General features: G+C 40.5%; 1 protein-coding gene across 7 annotated transcripts in view; it reads left to right on the top strand.

Annotated features, from left to right (window-relative positions):
* Positions 1-5,893: 5,893 nt before the first annotated feature.
* The window catches only part of GRIA3 (glutamate ionotropic receptor AMPA type subunit 3), a 146,382-nt gene continuing 131,618 nt past the window's right edge, over positions 5,894-20,657 (top strand). For 6 of the 7 annotated variants that reach the window (XR_015276569.1, XM_086851176.1, XM_086851175.1 and 3 more), the window contains exons 1-2: positions 5,894-6,906; positions 7,775-7,933. Coding sequence is in view for 6 of the 7 variants with exons in the window: in XM_086851176.1 (XP_086707302.1) it covers positions 6,816-6,906; positions 7,775-7,933 (250 nt within the window). In the remaining variant the exon portion in view is untranslated. The remainder of the gene's footprint in view (positions 6,907-7,774; positions 7,934-20,657) is intronic. The other variant, XM_086851179.1, reaches the window with a different exon arrangement.

Here is a 20,657-nt window from a genome sequence, read left to right as displayed (position 1 = left end):
AGTGATACCTTCATGTTAATGTTTGAGTGCTTAGCTGTTATTGAGTGTTTATGAGGACCCAGGAGAACTCAGAAGAGCATTCTAGCAGTTCACATGTTCAAGAGCAATTTTGGGTTAAACTGTTCCTAAAACAACATCTAACAGATGATAATAAAAAATAAATATCTCTTTTCCTGTAAATCGGGTCTGTAGACTCCTTGGACACTTCTGATTCTATTTCTGAAGAATCTGAAAAAGGTAATTAAGTAGAATAAATCTATTGCCAGTCAACTTCGGTTTGCTATATAAGGACCAATGCATATCTTCTGGAAAATGCTTAAGAATCTTCAAATTGATATAAGGTGAGAATTGTTATTATAAAACCTTCCTGAAATTGTGGGAGTTTTTTTGCTACTTATGCCTTCTGTTGTGCTGAAAGAGAAATCAAACAGGCACTCACTTTTATGCTGTAATTATCAAGAGCCAGAACAATTGCTACAAGGTGCAACTTACAAAACCAAACAACTTTTAATTAGGGATGGAAGTTTCATACACCATGAGAACACTTCTGTTAAGGTTGACTATATTGTTAATATCAGATCTTTTCAAATAATAAGCCACTGGGTTTCTGAAGGATTTGCTTTTCTCCCAAACACTGCAGGTTATTAGAACCACATTGTTGTTCACAACAACCTTAAGTGTACAACTGTAGCCATCTTGTACTCTCAGTTCACCTCACTGAAATCAATGAAACAAATCATGTTGGATGAAATTCATCTCTGTGCATATGGACAATGCGAGTTCTTCACAATATGGCAAAGTATGATTTAAAGACCCTGTTTTAGATCTTTCAGTATACAGGGATCAAAATTTCTAGCCTGAGTTACACTGCAATGTTGCAATAGGATATCTCTCCTTACCTATGATTTTTTTTCTCTATTGCCTTCTCAGATTCTGGACTGTTCTGTAAATTCCCTGTATTGACAGTTTACTATCATCTTTGGTGGTTTCTTCCATTTCTTAGCTTGTTTGACCTCAAGCTGTTGGAATTAGATGGTAGGCAGGTCTCCAAGTGAGAAGGATAAAAAAGATCTTAAATTATCAGAGCCACTCATTCTTACCATGTATGCTGTATGCACCTCTTTTAAGGAAATGCTTTCTTTTCATAGCAGTTACATAAGGAAATCTTCTCACATTCTAAGTGATATTTCTTGGGCAGTGACAAAGCAAGGGAGAGACCAACACCCCACAAACACTATATTCTTCAGGACTAAAGAAGATGAAGTTCATTTCTGTCTCATTTCTTCCATTAATTAATACCTTATTTATATTAATTAAATTAATTCTAAATAAAAGGAGAGTTGATTCCATACCCTAGTTCTGAAAAAGTAAAACAGGTTCTTGAAATTAGAAGAGAACTAAATGTCAGTTTTCTGCATAACTCTGAAAACTTTATCATTTTATAGCTAAACTACTGGCTTAGGGAAGGGTAGGATCATCTGTCTGATCAAGTGGAAAATAAAAATCAGAAATCCTTAAATGTCTAGTGAAAATTTTAAATTCTTTTTGTCTAAACATCTATTTCTAAGAATACATGTGCTGTTTTTCAAAGATGTTTTCATTAGAAGACACTACTGCAGATTTGAGCTGAGGTAAATTACTCTAATATACAAATGCACACCGGTAGGAGAACAGACTTTTGATTGGCAAACAGTCACCTGAAGTGATTTTTCACTACTCAGGTCTAAACTAGATTCTCTTTAAGAAGAATATATTTCAATAATTATATACAAAAATTAAATATTCAGTGGTCAGATGTTTCACAGTTGAAATGGGTATGAATTGAATATAATTCCCAAGATTTCTTGAAAACTATATTCATAGGTATAAAATAGAGAGTATCCACTTTATTAATAGTATATAGGGGATATCACCACATTTTTATTTAATTTACTGCTTCCTGATGTAATAAATATAGATGAGCACAGCAAAGTACAGGTTTAAGTAAGAATTGCAGGGTCATATTATGCCAGCAGTGCCTAGTGTACAGTTAATCGGAAAGCAGAAGGTAATATAAATTGTTTCTGACATTATAGGACTATAATAACACTAAATTTCCAGTAGCTCAGTAGCTCTTAGAATTTGAAGTACGTATCCTGAAGATACCACAAACCCAAGAAATATGGATATTTGTCCATACTGACTGTTTCCACATTTGTGTCTTAGTTGTGCAATTGTAATAGATATGTTATTACTGTTACAGTCCATATATAGTTCTGATATAATTTGCTGCTGCTACCTAAACTTGAATTAGATTTCAGTAATGGAGTAATGACTTTTATTTATGAACAAGTTTCCTCTTTGACCTTGCTCCTATACAAATCTTGATTATCCTTCCATGTACTAGAACATACTCCTATGTGCCAGACCCAATTATTCTGCCAGGATGTATTGGGTACAATCTTAGCTCCAATGATAGGGGTAATAAACCTACTGCACATCTCTGTGGTTCTAGGATTTCACCTGTTAACTGTTCTTTGGAAAAACGAATAACAACAAATCAATGATTCAAGTAGTCTCTGAACCTGTTTCTAAAACTAACCAGCAAAAAGTAACTTTCAGAGAACTTTAGACATACTGTAAACTCTCATCATAAATAAGAGGCGTAAGTCTTTCTCAAGGCAGCAGGGAACAGCTTTTTGCAATGTATTTTGAATATTAATCCCTACAGCATTTTACTAGATTGTCGAGTACATTTACTCCGCTAATTCACATAAAATGTCCAACTTCTAAAAACAATTATTTTTGCAAAGAATATTGTGTAGAAGACAGCTTTATAGATTAGCTGTAAACTGCACAGCAGAATATTTGTTAAACTGTTCCTCACCTACAGCTTTCTAATTTCATTTTATGTCTCTCTCATTGTCTGGTAATGAAAGGTAAACAGGAGAGCTTCAATAGTTTGTTCTATGGCCACTCATAATCAGATCTTAACTACATGTTCTTTTGACCTGTTTTCCAAAATGTATGAAGCTGTAATGTTTGTATTCATTTTCCCTTTTGACACTATACTTTCTCCTTGACTATCTGTAGTTTCATCTTTTCCCTGAATCCCTTTTCATCTTCGCTTCTGTCTCTCCCCACTATCACTTTATCTGTTAACTGTAATGTAGAATTAATCAGTTTAGCTAATCAAAATGCTGACATTGACATAAAGTTTGGTTACTTGTGTGTCCTTTGCTTTTATGAAGAAATAACTGGTTTAAAACAAGGAAACAAAAAAAGATGTAAGACACATTTGATAATACATTAATTAGCAATTATGACATGATTTGGTCCACATTGGGAGAAACGCAATATTTGTATCTTGAGAGCTTCTCTCTTGCAATTAGAAATAGGAATGACAAAAGTAATAGTCTGCTTAGTGCAATTAGGGTGAAGCTTCAGCAATAGAGTCCTGCTGTAGATTCTGCCATGACTTTATGCTAACACTATGGGTTTAGCCTTGTAACATTAGAAAGCACAGTGAGAACGCTGTGTCCTAAATTCCATTGCATTTTTCTAATCCACTATTAGACGTTACAATGAGAACACATTAGCTAATTATAAATCATTACCTTCCCCTGCTCAGGTAGATACTCTGAATCCCCACTGTCCCAGAACACTATAAATCATCTAAACGTGAAGCTTGATTATCCTGCAAAATCTTGGTTGTATTTAGTAAGGGGAAGTTTGGAAAAGCATCTGGTACTACCTCAGTTACCATGGAACTTGTTCATTCAAGTCACTGAGCATCGCTAGCAAAGTATATAAAATATTTCTATGGCATTAATATACATATAAAGGCAAGTAATCTACCATTTTGTACCAGGACACATTGGGTTCACTGTAAGAAAGATAAACTGGCATAAGATCTCTGGATTTCTCCAAAATCCATATGGAATGGCTGCTGTGCCATTTGTACCTGCTAATCGTGCCATAAGACTAACTGCATAAGCAAAAAGAAAACTGCATATTCCAAATGCTAATGAGAATAATAACAACAACATTTAAGGGGCTTCAGAAGGAAGAATGTGGGTAATAATGAAAATTTGTCTCTCAGCGCAGATATATTTTAGATCACCACAAGCCTGTCCATTTGTAGATTAAGCTGTGAAGCACCATTTTCTTGGAGACAGGTACCCACCCTGCTGGCAATGTTTGAAACTGAGTGACACATGCCACATTCATTCATGGCTATTTTATCTCCTCTCTTGTTCTAACATCTATAATGTTATACATAATTTCTTTCATTATTTTTTCAGTGCACCATCAGCTGTCAGTGTGGCAGGTGGCAGTCAGCCTGCAATACTTGCAGCAGGGATGGTGAGAACTTCATAAGAGCAGGTGAACAGGAAGAAAGTAGGGCCGATAGCAAAGGACACCAACAAAAAGAGGACAGCAGGACTTTGTAGAGAATACATTAGAAATAGGCTGGAGATGTGTAGAATAAAAAAAAAAAAAAAAAGGCAAGGAACAAGACAGAGAAACAATTTGCTAAGAGGAATGTGCTTCTGACAGCTGTCCTTAATGTCTAAACTTCCTGTACCTGTCTGTAGCTTTCAGATCTGCTATCCTTACCAAAAGACACTTGTGAGCAGAGTGCTGTGCAGCAAACCCATGCTGCTGCTCATGATGCTAATTCTGGGTCTGAAACTTCCTGGTTAGATGAGCTGGGCCAGTTGCTCCCCCTGATTTTTGAAATTTTACATCTGCAAAAGAATATACTCATGCCTCATGGGGATGCTTACAGGAATTCATAGGTAAAATGTGGTAAGGGCTTTGAGCTTGAGGAGTGCTATAGCTGTAATCATGGTGTAGCCCACCTGTCCATACAGATAACTATTTCTTTAATAAGAAAGATAAAGTGACAACTGCCATCTCAATCTAAATATGGAACATTACCATCTACCCTGCAGCCTGATCCTACCCCTACCTGAACCAGAGCAGTCTCCATCTTCTGGGAATGATTCTCATAAAGGAGCACAACATGTAGCAACCAGTGCATGCACCTTGGAGTCAACAGGCATCACACATATGTCACTAAAAGCAGGTGTTACACTCCTGCATCATGACTGTGGTGCTCTGTTCTTCACCTCTACCTCTAGCTTCCTTCAAAAGTAGTGGTTTGAATCTCTAATGTTGTTCATCAGCATTTGTGCATTAATCTGTAGCAATCTTCAACCTTACTCCTTGACTACTTACATGCTACGGCCAGTGGCAATGGTTGATTATTTTACAAATGCAAAGCTAACTGCATTTAATATTATCCCTAACTGAAATGAGCATTGACCCAAGCAATACAAGTCTAAGATTAAGATAAAAAAAGAAACAGAACAACACTGAGGTAGTGACCTGCTGAAATCAGAGGAAAAGCAAATATTAAGGGAAGAACAGTCTTTGCTGGGCTTATGAGATTAACAATTCCACACAGTATCACTTTTCTGTCTCCATTTTGTACAGTTTTGTGAGCCCCAAAGCAGCAACAAGAAAAGCACTGTAGGATCCATGCAGTAAAGTGTCAAGGAGCTGGGTGAAAGACCACAGGGAACCTGACTCAGGCAGACACACAGCAGCTCCCTGTGGCTACTTTGACCAGGGGCGTCTCTGGGCTAGCGTTCCAAGACACATGGTATGTCTGCCACCCATCCCCCTGTTCCCTTGCGACCACCAGGTTGGCCCTGCTACGTGCTCTGTGCTGGGGCAGCTCATCAGCTGTATCTTTTTCCTGCATCAAGGATGAAACAGGGAGACTTTATCTGAATTCCTTCTTTTAAAGGAGGTTGGGAAGGACCTAACATTCCCTCGTGTGGGATTAAACTCTTCTTGTCTTTCTTCACGGTACTGTGGGCGGATGATGCTTCCCTGCTGAGGCGCTGGCACTTGGAGGAGGGATGGGGAGGAACTCGGGCGAAGGGCCGCAGCCCCTTCGAGAAAGCACACGGTCCCTCGGCATCCCTTGCTATGGCCCTTTTCAGCCCTTCTTCGGCAGCCCCTGCGCTCACATCTCTCCCCAGCCTTCTCCCCTCAGGCACCTGCCTGCCCCGGCCATCACCGGGCCTCCCGCCCCCGAGCTACCTCTGCTGCCTCCCGGCCCACAAGTTCTGGGCCGCCCGCACCGCTCGCCGGGCAGGAGCAGGTCCCGACCACCTCTGCACCATCCCCGGCCTCCTCTGCCAGCCCCGGCTCGGCTCGGCTCGGCTCGGCTCCCCGCCCCTCCTTCCTTTCCCCACTCCCTCCCTCGCCCGCCCACAGGCGCACGCACCGCACTCTCTCACTCTCACACACACCACACACACCGAGCCGATGCAGCTTTAAAGGGGCAGCTGCAGCCCGGGGGCCGCCCCACGTGAGGCCGGTGCGCTCCTGCCGACCGCAGCCCCGAGCGCTGAGCCGCGGCCGGAGCCGCCGGGGCTGGGCGGGCCGAGCTGAGCGGCTGCCAGCCCGCCTCACGCCAAGTTTGATCGATAATCCCCTCCCGGCCCGGGCGGAGCAGCCTCGGCGGCTCCGCTACCCACCATCTTTGGGGGAAGTCCCTGCGTTGGGGGGGGGCTGCTGGAGACGGGGGAGAAAGGCAATCTCGCAGCCAATGAGCCCTGCTAGACTGGGGTGAAGACGAGAGCAGAGGGATTTGGGGAAGGAAAGAATAGAAAAAGGAGACGAAAGGAAGGGGACCATCCTCCCTGCCACCTCCGCCAGCATCGCCACCACTGTTGACACCGCTCCGAGTCTCCAGTTGCGCCCATGCCTGTGCCGCCAGTTTCGGTTTAGGGGCTGAACCGCAGGGGCTGAAGAAAATGGGGCAGAGCGCGCCCCGGACCCTCCTGCTGCTGCTGGCGGGGCTGCTGGGGGAGGCTCTGGCGGGGTTCCCCAACACCATCAGTATAGGTAAGCGCCCGCCGCGGCACCGCGACCCGCGCCTTCCCCGCCTTCCCCGCCAGCCGGGGGCAAGTTGTGTGGAGGGGAGCGCGGAACGAGCCCAGGCGCCGAAGGGAAGGGGCTAGCCCTGCTCTGCTTCCTTCCCCTTGCTGGGGGCGAGAGGCAGCGGCGGTGCCCGGGGCTGCGCCGGCGGGCGGCTGCGAGCGGCGCCGGGCTGCCCGCACTCCTCCGAGCGGCGGGGATCGGGTCCGCGCTCTGCGGAACCGGGCCCTGGAGCAGCGCATCCCGTGGAGCACATAATGTGAGAGAGTCGTGGCGTGAATCTGTAGCGACGTGCCCGAAAGCCGGGGCCGAGCGTGCTGTGAGGCTCAGGGCGAGTGAAGCGGGGGCTGTTCCCTGCCGTCCCTCGGAGCATCATTTCCCTCGGCCGCGCTATCGCTCCACCAGACCGTGAAACCGCACGTTTGCCACGCCGCACGCCGCCGTGTCCCCGCACACAACTACAGTGGCGATATTTCGGTAGTCTGGACAGGATTTAGGAGACACGGTTCCCCAAGTTAGACTTTTAAATCTCTGTGTGGGCATCCGTGTAGAAGTGGCCTGGTTTTCAAGGTGCACCTGCAGCTCCAAGCGACTCTTATTGCTCAGGGGGCACCTGAATGTGGTGTGTGGCTTTAGAAGCCTAACTTTGGACTTGCAATATGTATTTCATGTAGGTACTCTATCAGAGTTGTGTGCTCACGTTCAGGCTGCTCTTGTACATTCTCTCCTGCAGTGTGCAGCAGGCAAATATAACTTCTTGCTATTGTTTCTCCTCAAAATTAATTCTGAAATATCTTTCTCCTTTTTTTCCTTTTTTGTTTTTCTCCTGTTGTAGGTGGACTTTTCATGAGAAACACTGTTCAGGAGCACAGTGCATTTCGATTTGCTGTGCAGCTATATAACACAAACCAAAATACCACAGAAAAGCCCTTCCATTTGAACTATCACGTAGATCACTTGGACTCTTCCAACAGTTTTTCAGTGACAAATGCTTGTAAGTAAACACCTGGTTTTAAAAAATATATTCATTTGTTACCTTGCATTCAGTTCCTTCCTGGTAGCCCAGAGTTCCTGGTCATTCAGTATAGTGGAATAAATGTGTGTAGTGACTGGAGGTTTAGTAGATTTGCAGCATTTTACGGAATACCTTAGGTAAAGTTCTCTTGTTACTTCATCCCCTTAGTTTTGTTTTTCAGGAAAACAACCATGTTGTTGATATAGCAGTGCTGTGGAGCTGCAATCAGTGAATTGCTGCTGAAGTAAGATCCCTTTTCTGTTGAGGCTACAACCTAGCTGTGTGAAAAGGCGTAATTTGCAAATAATATACTATGTAGGGAAAAACCAGAAACAACTGTTTAGAAGTGACCTTGAGGGGAGAAGGCTAGACTTGCCTCATCTGCCTTGAAGTACTGAATTGTTTTCTTACAGCAAGAGTCCTGTGAAAAGCTGAGGAGACTGTAAACTGACACATACTGTTAGAGCTGAGGGGAGAGAAAATGGAATCAGAGCACTTGGCGTTAGGAGAAACAGCACTGCACAAGGAGTGCATGCATAGAATTTGAGCTTTTATTGACAGGAGATGCAAAATAGAACTTCGCGTATTGCTAATGTGGTGTTAAAACGCAAAATCTCTTTAGAAAGACTCGTGCGTGTTCTGCATTTTAAAAAGCATTCCTTTACCAATAGTAGTTCCTGGATATTTGTTTTACTGATGTATCCAAATTCAATTCTATACAAGTTTTATTGTAAATCTTTGAAAATGAAAGGAGTCCTCTTCCAAGGTAACTAATGCACTTTGCAACATGTAGATATATGTCTGTATATGATCTAATGGGCCGCTGAATACAATGTATTAACTTTACATTATGAACAGGTTTCCTCTCACAGTTTGCAGGTTTATATTCACACTATAAAATGGTCAAAGAGGAAGCGTTGTACTGAAATAATGAAGTACTGGAGTACAGAAAATTAGTAATTTTTGCTTTAAATATTATTAAGTTATTGTCTTGAATGACTTCTTTATTTTTTTATTTGCAGGAGGTAGGATAGTTCTTACATTCCAGTCCCACTGTATATTGTGAGAAAGTTGATGGTTAAAAAATATACAGAAAGGAAATATTTGGACAAATTTTGGATTTATATTCTAACATATCCCCCATGTGACTGCTTCTTGGTAGTGCAGCATACTCTCCAAAGGACTTTGAAGTAGGAGCTTTAAAACTTTTGCAGGGGTGTTAATTGTGTAGTATACAATAAAAATATTTGGTAAAGTGGGAAAAAATGGTAAATAAATGTCTCTACTTTGCATCTTATTTTACTAATCCTATCCAGCCTCAACAGTTCTTACAACAAACATCAGACTATTAATCCTTAATCAGCGTAATCCCTTCAAGAGGCTATATCTCAAACACAGTTTTCTAAATATCAATTATATGGATTTAAACTAATTATGTTGAACTGCTTGGGTGATTAATTATTAATTGTTTTTTTTAAGTTGTTACCAGTGCTTCTTCCACCAGGATAAGTGATCCACACATTTGTTTAGGGGCGGTCAGTATATTTAGTCAGTGTTCTACTCATCTTCTGACATTATAATGATTTTTGTCAATGCTTATTAAAAGCTATGTCAATTTTAGTAAAGTGGGGTGGTTTTCTGTAGTACAGGGCTTCATGTTCCAACACCTGTATTACGAGTACAGTAAAATTGGGAAAACTTAAATCTCTGGAGAAACTGTAGACCAAAGATTATGTACCTAGAGTAACCTATTTAAAAGCAGATGTGAAAAAAGAAACAGACAAAAAAAATGAAAAGGTGACCTTGTCTGTGCTGTGTTAACCATCTCATAGTACTGTTGATAAGAAAAGAATATGATGAGTCCAAGTCACCAGTCATAGGCTTCAGTTGCTCAAAATATAAAAAAACCCATCAGAACAGTTGTTCTTTTGAATTTGGTACTAATCATCTTTGAAAGCCAGAACACTTATGTGTATCAATGCACTAGGATGAATTAAGAGCTCCTCACACTACCTGACCAAAATTCCAGCCTTTAACCTTATCCTCATTTCCTAGGGGAGTGGCAGATAATTTCAGTGTGCTGCCATATCCATGAAGGAATTCTTTCCACAACAATTTTACCTCACTTGGAGATAAGCATATATTGTCTCCAGTGCTGTCACACAGTCATTTGATCAATATTTGCAATTGGCAGTGTTCCATAGGAAAGAATCCTGCAGTGACTCTGCCTTCACTGGGGAGGGAGGCTGGAGCTGACTTTGTGGTGGGATAGGTACAGGAGCTAAGAGGAAATTGAAGAAAGAAGCATGTGTAGCCTGAGCCTAATGCCTGTACTAGTCAGTATCCTTGAAATAATATTTTTCATTCTCTTTTGCATTGATTTGTATGATAGTGACTGTAGTAAGTGTGCCTGTGTGCCGGGATTGGGGGGGGCTCTGCTCAGAAAGACTTACGTTCTTACTGTGCAGCTGCACATCCCGCTTGATGCAATCTGGTGCATTCCAGAGGAGAAAAAAACCTCTTCTGAAGTATTCTCATGAGCCTGAGAAAAATAGCCTACCTCTGCTACGGCAGATTTGGCAATATCCCAACATGGGAACAAACTTGTTTAGAAGCAAAAGAAAATTCCTTCCCTAAGCCCCTCCCTCTCATTCCTTTTTCAGTTAAATGATGCATAATCTGATTTATGTACATGTATTGCCTGCTTCACCACTAGCACCAAGCCCCTGTCTGTATATTTAATTTACACACATTTGTACAATATTTATCCGCTCTGTATTTTTCTGCCCACTTATTTATTTAGCTGTATGATATCTTAACAGAGAACAAATGCAAACACAGATGAAAATTCCAGTGTATTTAAAGGTGAATTTGAAGTTTATCGGTTGGCTCTAGGGAAATTATTACATTTCTTAAAATATGCAGCTTTTTGCTATCAGTAGAAGCAAAAAACAAGATAACTTGACGTATGAATGTATAAAATCAAAATCAGGTTCTATTTTCTTTAAAAATGCTCATGTAGAGAGTTAGCTAGCTTTTTCAGAATAACATGAATATAACAAGTCAAATATATGTATTTGTCACTGAAGCTATATCTTCCATGCATTTCTCATAATCTGATGAAGGATCTTTGTGTTAATGTTGAATGTGTGTTCTGTAAATTACATTCCCTAGAAATAACACGTCTGTCGGTCTGCTCTGCACTTGTAGTGCACTATACTAACACTGCTCCAGCCTCTGCAGTGTCAGCTCATTAGCACACAGATCTCATATTCCCTCTCTGCACTGTCATTGCAAAAAATTGCTGTTGTACACCTTTACAGCCAACAAATGTGTGGTTGCCTTATGTACAATTTTCAAGAAATATTTAGAAAAGTAAACTAAACCTTATGTATAGTCTCCCTTGAATTTTTAAAAGAAAGCATTTTTTAATGGAAAGCATAGTTTTCATTAAAATCTGTTGATCATGTAATGATAGTGGTGGGATGTGTGCAGATGAAAAGGGGCTGTGATTGTAGAATATAATTAATCTAGAGACAGATTCCATCTCTCAGCTAAACCTAACTAATCTGCTCCATTAATTTTTCTGAGATTTTTCTTATGTGTCTTCTAAATCCAGAAAGCTTTTTGGTTTTTAGCAAATATATGTGTAGTGGTTTAGGGTTTTTTGTGAGCATTCATTTTTCAAGAGATCAAAAAAAGAAGGAAGATGCAAAGACATGCTAACCTTAGGTTGCTAAAATCCTGTAGGTGGTTGTATCAGCATTTTCTTGAAGGGGTCTGATTTCAGACTTAAAAAATTTACTTTAGCATCCTTGCTGTCCTTGTGTTTAATCTTAAAATTTCAACTTGGAAGATTTTAATGGAAAAAGTGCATGTTCATTGTTGTGAGAGTATTGCAGAAAATGCTATCTCAGACTAGTAGCAGACAGTTTTTAACAGTTTAACTGAGCTACTCCCTTTCCCAAGGCACAGGTGTGGGGGTGTGTGCTCACGTGCACCCTCACTTGCACTTGAGCACACGTGCACACACGTTTTCTTTAGGTTCTGTTCAGCATTTCTTTTTGCCAGTGGGCAGATAATTTGCTTCCCTTGCATCTGTGTGCTCTTTGGCCAGCTGGCAAAGGACACTGATGCTGCAAGTGGTCAGCTCCCTCCTGCCAAAAGCATAAGCATGTGTTGCTGAAAGCATTGCCAAGTTTGGGCCATGTACTGGTGGTTTTGTGGGAGCAGTGAGCACAGGGGAGATGCCTGAACTCCCCCAGTATGGAATATACTCTGGTTTCCCCAGTTTTCTGTGGTAAAACACCTGGAAATGTGCTTTCTACACAACTCCACTCATTACAGACTTCTGAAATTGCCTTTTATGCTGCAAAATGTGCTCAAGTATCGTGTGTAACTGCTGTATGACCAAGAAAAGCAGCTGGTTTCAGTTTAGGGGTCAAAGCTTTTGCATTATTTGGTCTATGTTGAAACATGAAAGGTGTGTTCCAGCTAACGTTTGTTTCCACTTCATGGCAGAGCAGATGATTTGTTATTAAACTTAATGTGATCTCAGTGTTAGCAGAAGGAATCATACCACTTTCAAACTGTGTTTTATTGTTTCTTAAATTAATTTCAGAATAAGCTTACTCTCTTTCCTCTGCTGAATACATAACATTGATATACTGTTTAGATGTTAGGGTTCCATTTAACTCATAAAATAGAGGTGGAAAAAATATCTTGCATGGATGGACACGTTTTTGAGAAACTCTGGGTTCACCAAATGAATAAAGAGTAAAGCATGGTAAAAAGTGCCATTTACTTGTTTAGTTTTGGAAATATTTTCTGCAGATGCAGATATGAAATTGTTCAGTTTTCCTGTATAACACTGGGATTGGAGGACCCACGGGGCTATTAGGATGAGTTGGAGAGCTACTGATTAACTACACCATCCCATGAAATGTAGAACAGCTGTAGTTTATCCCTGGAAAGAAATGGGGATGCCATGCTGGGAAACTATCCTGTGACAGAAGCTTTTAACAACAACAAAAAAAGCCCCACAGTTTTGTTGACGGCTGATTCAGGAACTTGTCCAAGAGCTGCAGAAAACAGTGGGTTTCTTTCCTCTGGGTTCACTATGTTCAGTGTCTGGGAGGTGGGAGGCCATCCTACTGCCAGTGTAGGACTGTTATGCAAGAAGGTGTGAAATGGGAGAGCTGATATATTTTCAGTGTTTCTTTATTGTCACAAACCATCAATTTAACATTTTCCATTTAAAGTATATATTTTGTCATTACCAGTTTTAGAATGCTAATTTTGATTTACTTTGGCATCCTTAAAATGTTTTAGAATATGTTATTTTTGAAACAGCAACAGTGTGTTTTCGTAGTTCATTTCAAACCAAGCCAACCCATATCAAGGAAAACTTGTGTTCGTTTATTGTGAGAAAAATGTAAGGTGAATTGGTGTTGGGCATCTAAGTTACAACCTGAGAGCAGTACTTTCTATGCTGTTGGAGAGCAGAGATCACTGGAAGGCCATGTCTCCTTTTCGAAGGAAACTCACAAGGCAGCCTAAAAACTCTATGTATTGTCAGGAGGTTTGCTATATGAAGGCTTGTATTTCCAATGGAACAACGTGGTGATCTAAAACCAAAAAAATTAGAAATTACTGATCTAGATTAAACTACTTTCTGTGAAACTGTGATGATCACTGCAGTGAAGCAATTTCCAAATTTCACCCGTGGAGATATTTTCCTTCTAAATATGTATGTGTTATATTCCCTATCAGACCCAGAGGCTTCCCTCTGTTTTATATTACCTGCTTTGTATTATTGTTGATCTTCAGAATATCAGATGCTTTTTAAACTTCAAATTTGAAATCATCTTTGAGTTTTCATGTGCAGTCATCTGATGGAGACTCCAGAGTAGACACTCCTGTTATGCTGTTTGTAGTCATTGCAGCTGGACACTAATAACTACCACGCAGCCTCACAGTACACACTCTGGCCTGACTCTGTTGGGAAGTTTGGAGATATTTCTAAAACACCAGATATATAATGCAGAGTTAATTTTATTAGTGTACAGCAATGTGTGAAATTTCAAAAGCAGTGAGTGCCCTTTCAGCTGATGTCACAAAGATGTAACCATTAGTGGTGAAACTATCATGTATGCACAGAGCAAGAGAGAGAACCAGATTTATAGGGTTTCTGTGCAAAGAGAAAGAGTGAATGTAGGAATGAGTTATATCAGTGAATCCACTGAGCAGTCATTCCTGCGTATCCTTGCCATTGTGTCTGAGGCTCTGGATCTGTTTCAACCTCTTAACTGTTTCTAAAATAGTAAGTGGCAATGTGGAACCCTGACACAAACACCATACAGGAGGCACAGAAACCCTTATTGCGTGAGGATCAATCTAAAGAGACACTGTGCTGTGGATAACTTGTCCAGGCACTTGTAGAAAGAGTGAATTGCTCTCCTGGAATGGATAATAGCCTAGGTGAGCACTCTTCTGCTGGAATGGAGCAACCTATCTGGTCACTTGTATGTAATTATTTTGCCAGATTGTTTGGATGTTTCAGATATGCTGAAAGTTTTTTTGCTTTGTTTGTTTCAGTTGCAATTTACATGTTTGCTTTCAGTCCACTTATAACTTAAGTGATTGGCTTTGAATGCTTGGTCCTGCCCTTGTGTTGGGCTGGTGTTTGCTGGAGTTTATTCAAATGTAATGTTAGAAATTCTGGTCAAGAATTTAAAAAATATGCAGGGCTGTATGGGTGCTTGAATAGTTTGAGACTTTTTTAGTGAAAGGACTGTCTCTATATCTATATAAAATGATATGCAGCTGTCTGGGTAAGAGCTAGTATCTGATGGTACATAGTCTGTGCATAGTCACTCACTTTATGTGTACTTCATTATTTTCAGACGCCTTTCTGCCGGGCTGATGTGTGTAATCGTGCTTGCTGATTTCACTATGGGTAGTTTTGTCACATGCTAACATCAAGCATTTGGGCCTGGCCTATCTGGTAAAGGGACTGAACTTGGAAAATGGTGGAATCCTCTGGTGGCTCATAGCATGATTTGGAGTAAGTTGACTTGTCCTTTTGATAACATGGTTTTGCTATCTCTTATACAAGGGTAGTAAAATTTACCTCTATCTCAGAGGTACTGAAAGGCTGTTTCCAGCAAAAAACTTGGAGAGCTTAGGCTAACAGAACCTTCTTCAATTGATTGATCAGTTCTTCCACTCCCTAAAAAAAAAACCAAATCCAAAAACAAAAAACAACTGACAAAAGAAAAAAGGAAAAACATCCCCAGCAAAATCTAGCCTACTTCTGATCCTATTGAAAGATAAATTGAAATTGGCAATTACAAATTTGCTGTCCTTCCTATAAGAAGATGTTCATTCCCACTGAAGGACCTGGGAGAACATGTGTCGCAGCTGTACAGAAAGCCAATCTATCACTTGGCTAAGGAGGAATTTTCAGCAAAGCTTTTGGAGAGAAAAGAAATTTAATACTGGAAAGCTTTTTGTCTCCTATGCCCTTTAGGTCTTTATAATAGGTATGGTCCATACAACTGCAGCCAGCATATGCCCAATTCTTGCCTACCTGACCCCACACTCTGCTTATTTGAGTGATGGGAGAAAGACCTGTCTTTACTAGAAGTGCTGCTGTCTGTTGATTTCTCCCAGTGAGGTGTGTAAAACGTGCTGTAATCAGTATCTCACAGCTGCTAGCTTTTCCAAGAGATGTCCAGCAGTGCGTTTCAGGGGTTGCTGCCTCCTGTGATTTCTTTGTCTCATTTCCATTTCAGAGATCTTAGTCTGATATAGGTGCTGTGGTCCACTTAGTGAATATGGATTAGGTCTTGTGGATCACAGGGTTGCTGCATCATGACACACATCTTGATTTGACTTTGTACTCAGCTGTGACTGCTAAAGTCCCTAAAACTTTTTTGGTGGTTGTCATTGCTGTCATTTGTGTTTTTCTGCTGCATTGAAGCTGCAGGGGGAACACAGCTTGGGGAGAAGTAGTAATGGGTAAGTTTTTTCAGGTGATGAACTTTTTGTAGTCTTTTTACAGGAGAGCTTGGTGAAACATTGATTTTTACCAGTTACAGAGGTGTTGTCTTCTTAGACTTTACCACTTGTGTCACCAAGTTTGAATTCTAATGAAGTCTGCTGGTCAGAAAACTCAAGTTCATGCATTCTTTTTTTCCCAGCAGTTAGATGAGAGCTAATTAGTGTCTATTGATTTGCAAAGGACTGACCCCAGCTCTAACCCTGCACTGAATCAAAACTGTTAGGGGGATTCTAAATTGTCTAGCAAGTTTAATGTACTCACCCATCTTTCTCTGAAGTGTTTGTGTAGTGGTCAAATAGCATCTCCAGAGTGGCTTCACTACTGCTGTGGAATATGTGAAAAGCACTTGGACCTAAGGAAATGCTGAATGAGCAAACATTCTGCATAGTACCTACTATCCAACTCTGAATTTCTTTTTTAAAACATTGCTTTTTGTGCTTATTTGCTTGTGACTTCTTGATGAATAGAAAATGGGGCTGAAGAGAAAAAAGGTACATGATCATAATGTGCCAGCTAATCTTATTTCTTTCCTATTTCAGCCATGTCAGCAGAGTGATTCTCATGACTAATGATAGTTTTTATATATTTATATTGAATGCCTCAGCCAGCTCAGACCTACTTCCTCTATAGAGCCATTATCCCACTGTTCTGTGCATCCTAGAAACTAATTGTATATCCCAGAATATCATGATGGGAAATGATGTGAGCTATGTGACTTGCTAATCTTTCCTTTCAGATGTAGCTTCAAAAAATGTTTTAAAGATTTAGATTGGGATCAACCAGAAAATGAGAGAATTAAAAATAAAAGTTTTTTTAATATATTCAGATCTAAAAACAAATTACTCAGCTTCAGTTGAAGTCAAATTTTTTGTTTTAGAAATGATGTATTCTGTATTGTGAATTTTTTTCCTGGTTGGAACAATTTGGTGAAGCTTATCCAAGTTAGCAAGTTGTTTCTGCAGGCATGAATCTACCTTTTGCAGTGTAAAAGCACGTGTTCTGTCCAATTTTTATAATAACATAAAGAGTACAGATATGAATATAAAATTCTGTGTGATTTCGAAGAAATTCTGCTTTTTTTTAGGGTATATAGATCAAACTGCTTGTGGTGGAATTTATGGATAGACGATTTTTGTCAGTCAAAATATGTATAGTATGTCTTTCTACACCATCTACAGGCAATTTACTTTATTACCTGGAGAGGCAGTAAAATAAACCCAAAACTGATCAAAATGAGACCAGTAAACCCTCCTGAAGTTTTCCACTACTTTAGTTTGGCACTCCAGGTGTAGAAGGTGCTTTACCACATGCAGAGGGTAGTAAATGTTGTGAAGGTTTCTATAACTGCAGTGTCCTGTTTCAAAGATGTGTGTTCATATGCATCAGGTATGCTTTATTGAGTTACTTCGTTCTATATAACACAAAAAGAAATTGGAAGTCGCGATACTTAGTTATGCATATTTGCAATGACCACTGGGACCTAATGTTTAGTGCTTCATTGTTCTACCCTCAAAAAAAAAGAAAAAAAAGCCTCTGTATCCCATTAGAATAAATAGAGGCAGTCAAGATACATAATGGGTTCTTCTTCTTCTGACGTGATTTACACCAGAGTAGATTTGGAGTAACTTTGTGAAGTCAGTAAAGGCTAAAAGCAGAATGGTCCCTTCTGGGGTGTTCCTGGCTCTAAGTAGGGAATGTGGGTTCAGGCCAGCCAATGCATTCTTCGGGGGAGACTGTGAACATATTAATCAGTAGCACACCTGTTCTCCAGGGCTGTGCAGGTTGTGCAGACTCTTGACTTCAGCAACTAACTGAATACATCCTTGTGTTGCATTGCACATTATTTCCTTCTGGAACTTCGGGAAATTTCGCAAAATGATCATGTTCAGCAGTAATAAGTGTCCCTTTATAAATGATGCTGGGTATCTCAGAAGTATCTGTAATAGACTGTGTAGAGCAGAATCTGCCAAGGAAAGATTTTGTTTTTCAATTGAAACAAAATAGTGTAAATCAAATAGTCTCCAGTGGAAAGCGCTGACCCTGCTTTTAGCAGAAGTCATACCATGTCTACTTTCAGATTTCTGGTTTTTTCCCCCTTTCCCAACCAAAGGTATATTTTTTGTAGCCATGAAGCTTTCACTGCTTTTCTTTGCATCAGTTTATGTATTTTGCAATTCTTTTATGGATTGTCACACAGGGGCTGTGTGACATTAAAGACCACAGACACTTCTGTGAAATTTAACTCCTTGTGTCTCAGGTGCTTGCATGAATAGTAATAGGTTTGACTGAAAAACATTGCACCTTTTTCTGAGTCATTCTAGAGATAATTCAAGAGCAGGTCTCTGGTAGAACAGGGTCTTTTGACAGAAGCATTAAGCTAACATTTAAATTTATTTTCAGGTGTAAAAACACACTGTTGTTTTTCATAAATAGGGAACCTATTATGGGTAGTGATGCTACTAACTCCTTCATCCTGGCCAGGTTCTGACTTGGATCAGTATCAACATAAATCAGTTATCTCCTGGAAGCTTTATTTAGATAAATTATCTGCACTTCCCGTCTTAAATTCTTACTGTGTTGTTCTGCAGTGCTAGCCGCTGTTTCACGTAAGATGCATTTGAGATTTGAGGCAATCTTTGCATACACTGGAGGATACAATTTGATATTAAAGTATATTTTCCTTGCGGGCTTTTCTGCAAAGATTCTGTGCTTCATTGGTACTGTCTGGAGATTCTCTGTGTTAACAAGAATTGTTTTGTTAATTGATTCCAGAATCTGCTGCTCTGGAATAGTGTGCCTTAGTCAGGATCTCCACATGAATTTTAAAATGGCATTTTTGTGGACAAAATTCCACTTTCTACTATGTTGTCTCTAAAACTGATTATATCAGCCCAGTCTTTTTCTTGTATATGCTGGGTTGATTTCAGTTTACAGCAAGATTCTCTATAGGGGCATTAAAATCAAAATTAATTGAGTTTTCAAGAAGCCTGGGTAAAGATGTATATGAGATATGAATCATTTCAGTTTCTCAGAAATTCAGCTCTGTAACTGAATGTGCATGAAGTACTTGAAAAAGTATCTGAAAACCAAAGAAAGGAGACCTTCGACTGAAAAATGGGTGTGAGAAGGGCAAAAGCAGTTTGACAGTCTCCCCTGCTATCCTGCCTGTCTCATTCTTGGATGAAAGAAGCTGTAGAAGTGTAGAGCATTAAGATCAAACCTCCTGGATAATCAGGACTGTGACTTTGTTCTGCATGACAGAGAAGGGCCTGCAGTTCCTGCTGCTGCCTGCCTTTTCCACTGAGCTTGCCAGCAAAAGGATCAATTAGTGCCAACTGCAGGAGTGCAGTTCCCTTGCAAAGGCCTGTGTCCACTTAGAACTGTTAATTTAAGGTCTCATTATGAACTTCGGGTTAATAACAGTGCATGCTGCTACCTCATCGTTTACCTGAAACTGAGAGACTTTTACCAGTTCAGCCATCCTCCTACCTAGTTTGGGTGTTTTTTTGTGACTGAGTCCAACTTTAAATCTCCAGAAGTAGATCATGTTGTGCTGTGATGATTGCATTTACCGTGTGTAGAGGTTTATTGGCAATATAGAATAAAAAGTAGTAACTTTAAAATATTGATGATCAAAGCAATAAAGATCTACAGCTTGATAAATTCACCCATTCTTAAAAGCTGGCTTTTTTTTATGAATATCCTGCAGACAATTTTACTTTAGCAATAAAATCAAGGCTTTCATTTTAACACAGCCACAGCCTGCCTCATATCTCAGAGGTGTAGAGGTTGGAGGTTCCCCTGTTTGTCCACTAGTAATTGAGTGTTTCTTTTCAGAGAAGTTGGTGCCATTAATACTTTTGCTGTTGGCAGTTGTGTTGAAAACATCTCACTGCAATGTTTGCTTAGTGTGGCTGGGCCTGCTGATTGTCATTAAACTAGCAATAAGCTTGTAAATTGGATAATGCTACAAGTTGAGGATTATTTTAATTGCCAGGATATAATTTTTCAGAACCACAGGCTTTAAGACTGAAAAATGATTTTGGATATAGATGGAACAATGTGACTTTTGAAGCTTGGTGCAGCAGCAGCAGTTTGATTACCTGGGTGCAGACAGATGTGCTGTTGCTTCATGCTCGGACTGTGTTCAGAGGGCTTGGGTACTTCTGCAGAGCTCATCTGATGGAGTTTCTTTGGAGCATTATACTCCATGTGAAGGAGCTGAGGTGATGGTCTTGGCTCCCATTCATGATATCTGCAGAAAAGAATTGCTGTGGTCTGGTGGCGTATTGAGCTTTCTGCAGTGGTGGCTCATGGCACCACAAATCCTGCCTGGAAGCCAAGGAGTGCCAGCCTCTAGGTCCTTGGGAGAACTGATCTTTCCTCTGTTTTCCCTAGTGCACACACCAGGCATCTTATAATTCTTACAGTGAAATAGGGTAGAAAACCTAGTAAGAATTCCTGGTGGTTAGGAGATTTTCCTGCAGGAACAGGAGAGCTGTACCTCAGCCCAGGGCTGATGACCCACCAATGTGCAGGATCACATGCTAGGCAGCAGTGGTGTTGCAGTACTTGCCCACAGGCCCCGCAAGGCTGCCAGGAAGAGATTCACTGCAACCACAGCAACTGGATCTTTTT

The sequence above is a fragment of the Cyanistes caeruleus genome, chromosome 14 (assembly GCF_971803275.1).
Source record: "Cyanistes caeruleus chromosome 14, bCyaCae1.hap1.1, whole genome shotgun sequence".
Classification (NCBI taxonomy): Eukaryota; Metazoa; Chordata; class Aves; order Passeriformes; family Paridae; genus Cyanistes; species Cyanistes caeruleus.
The sequence above is the reverse complement of the archived record's forward strand: the minus strand, read 5'-3'. Positions and strand labels throughout refer to the sequence as shown.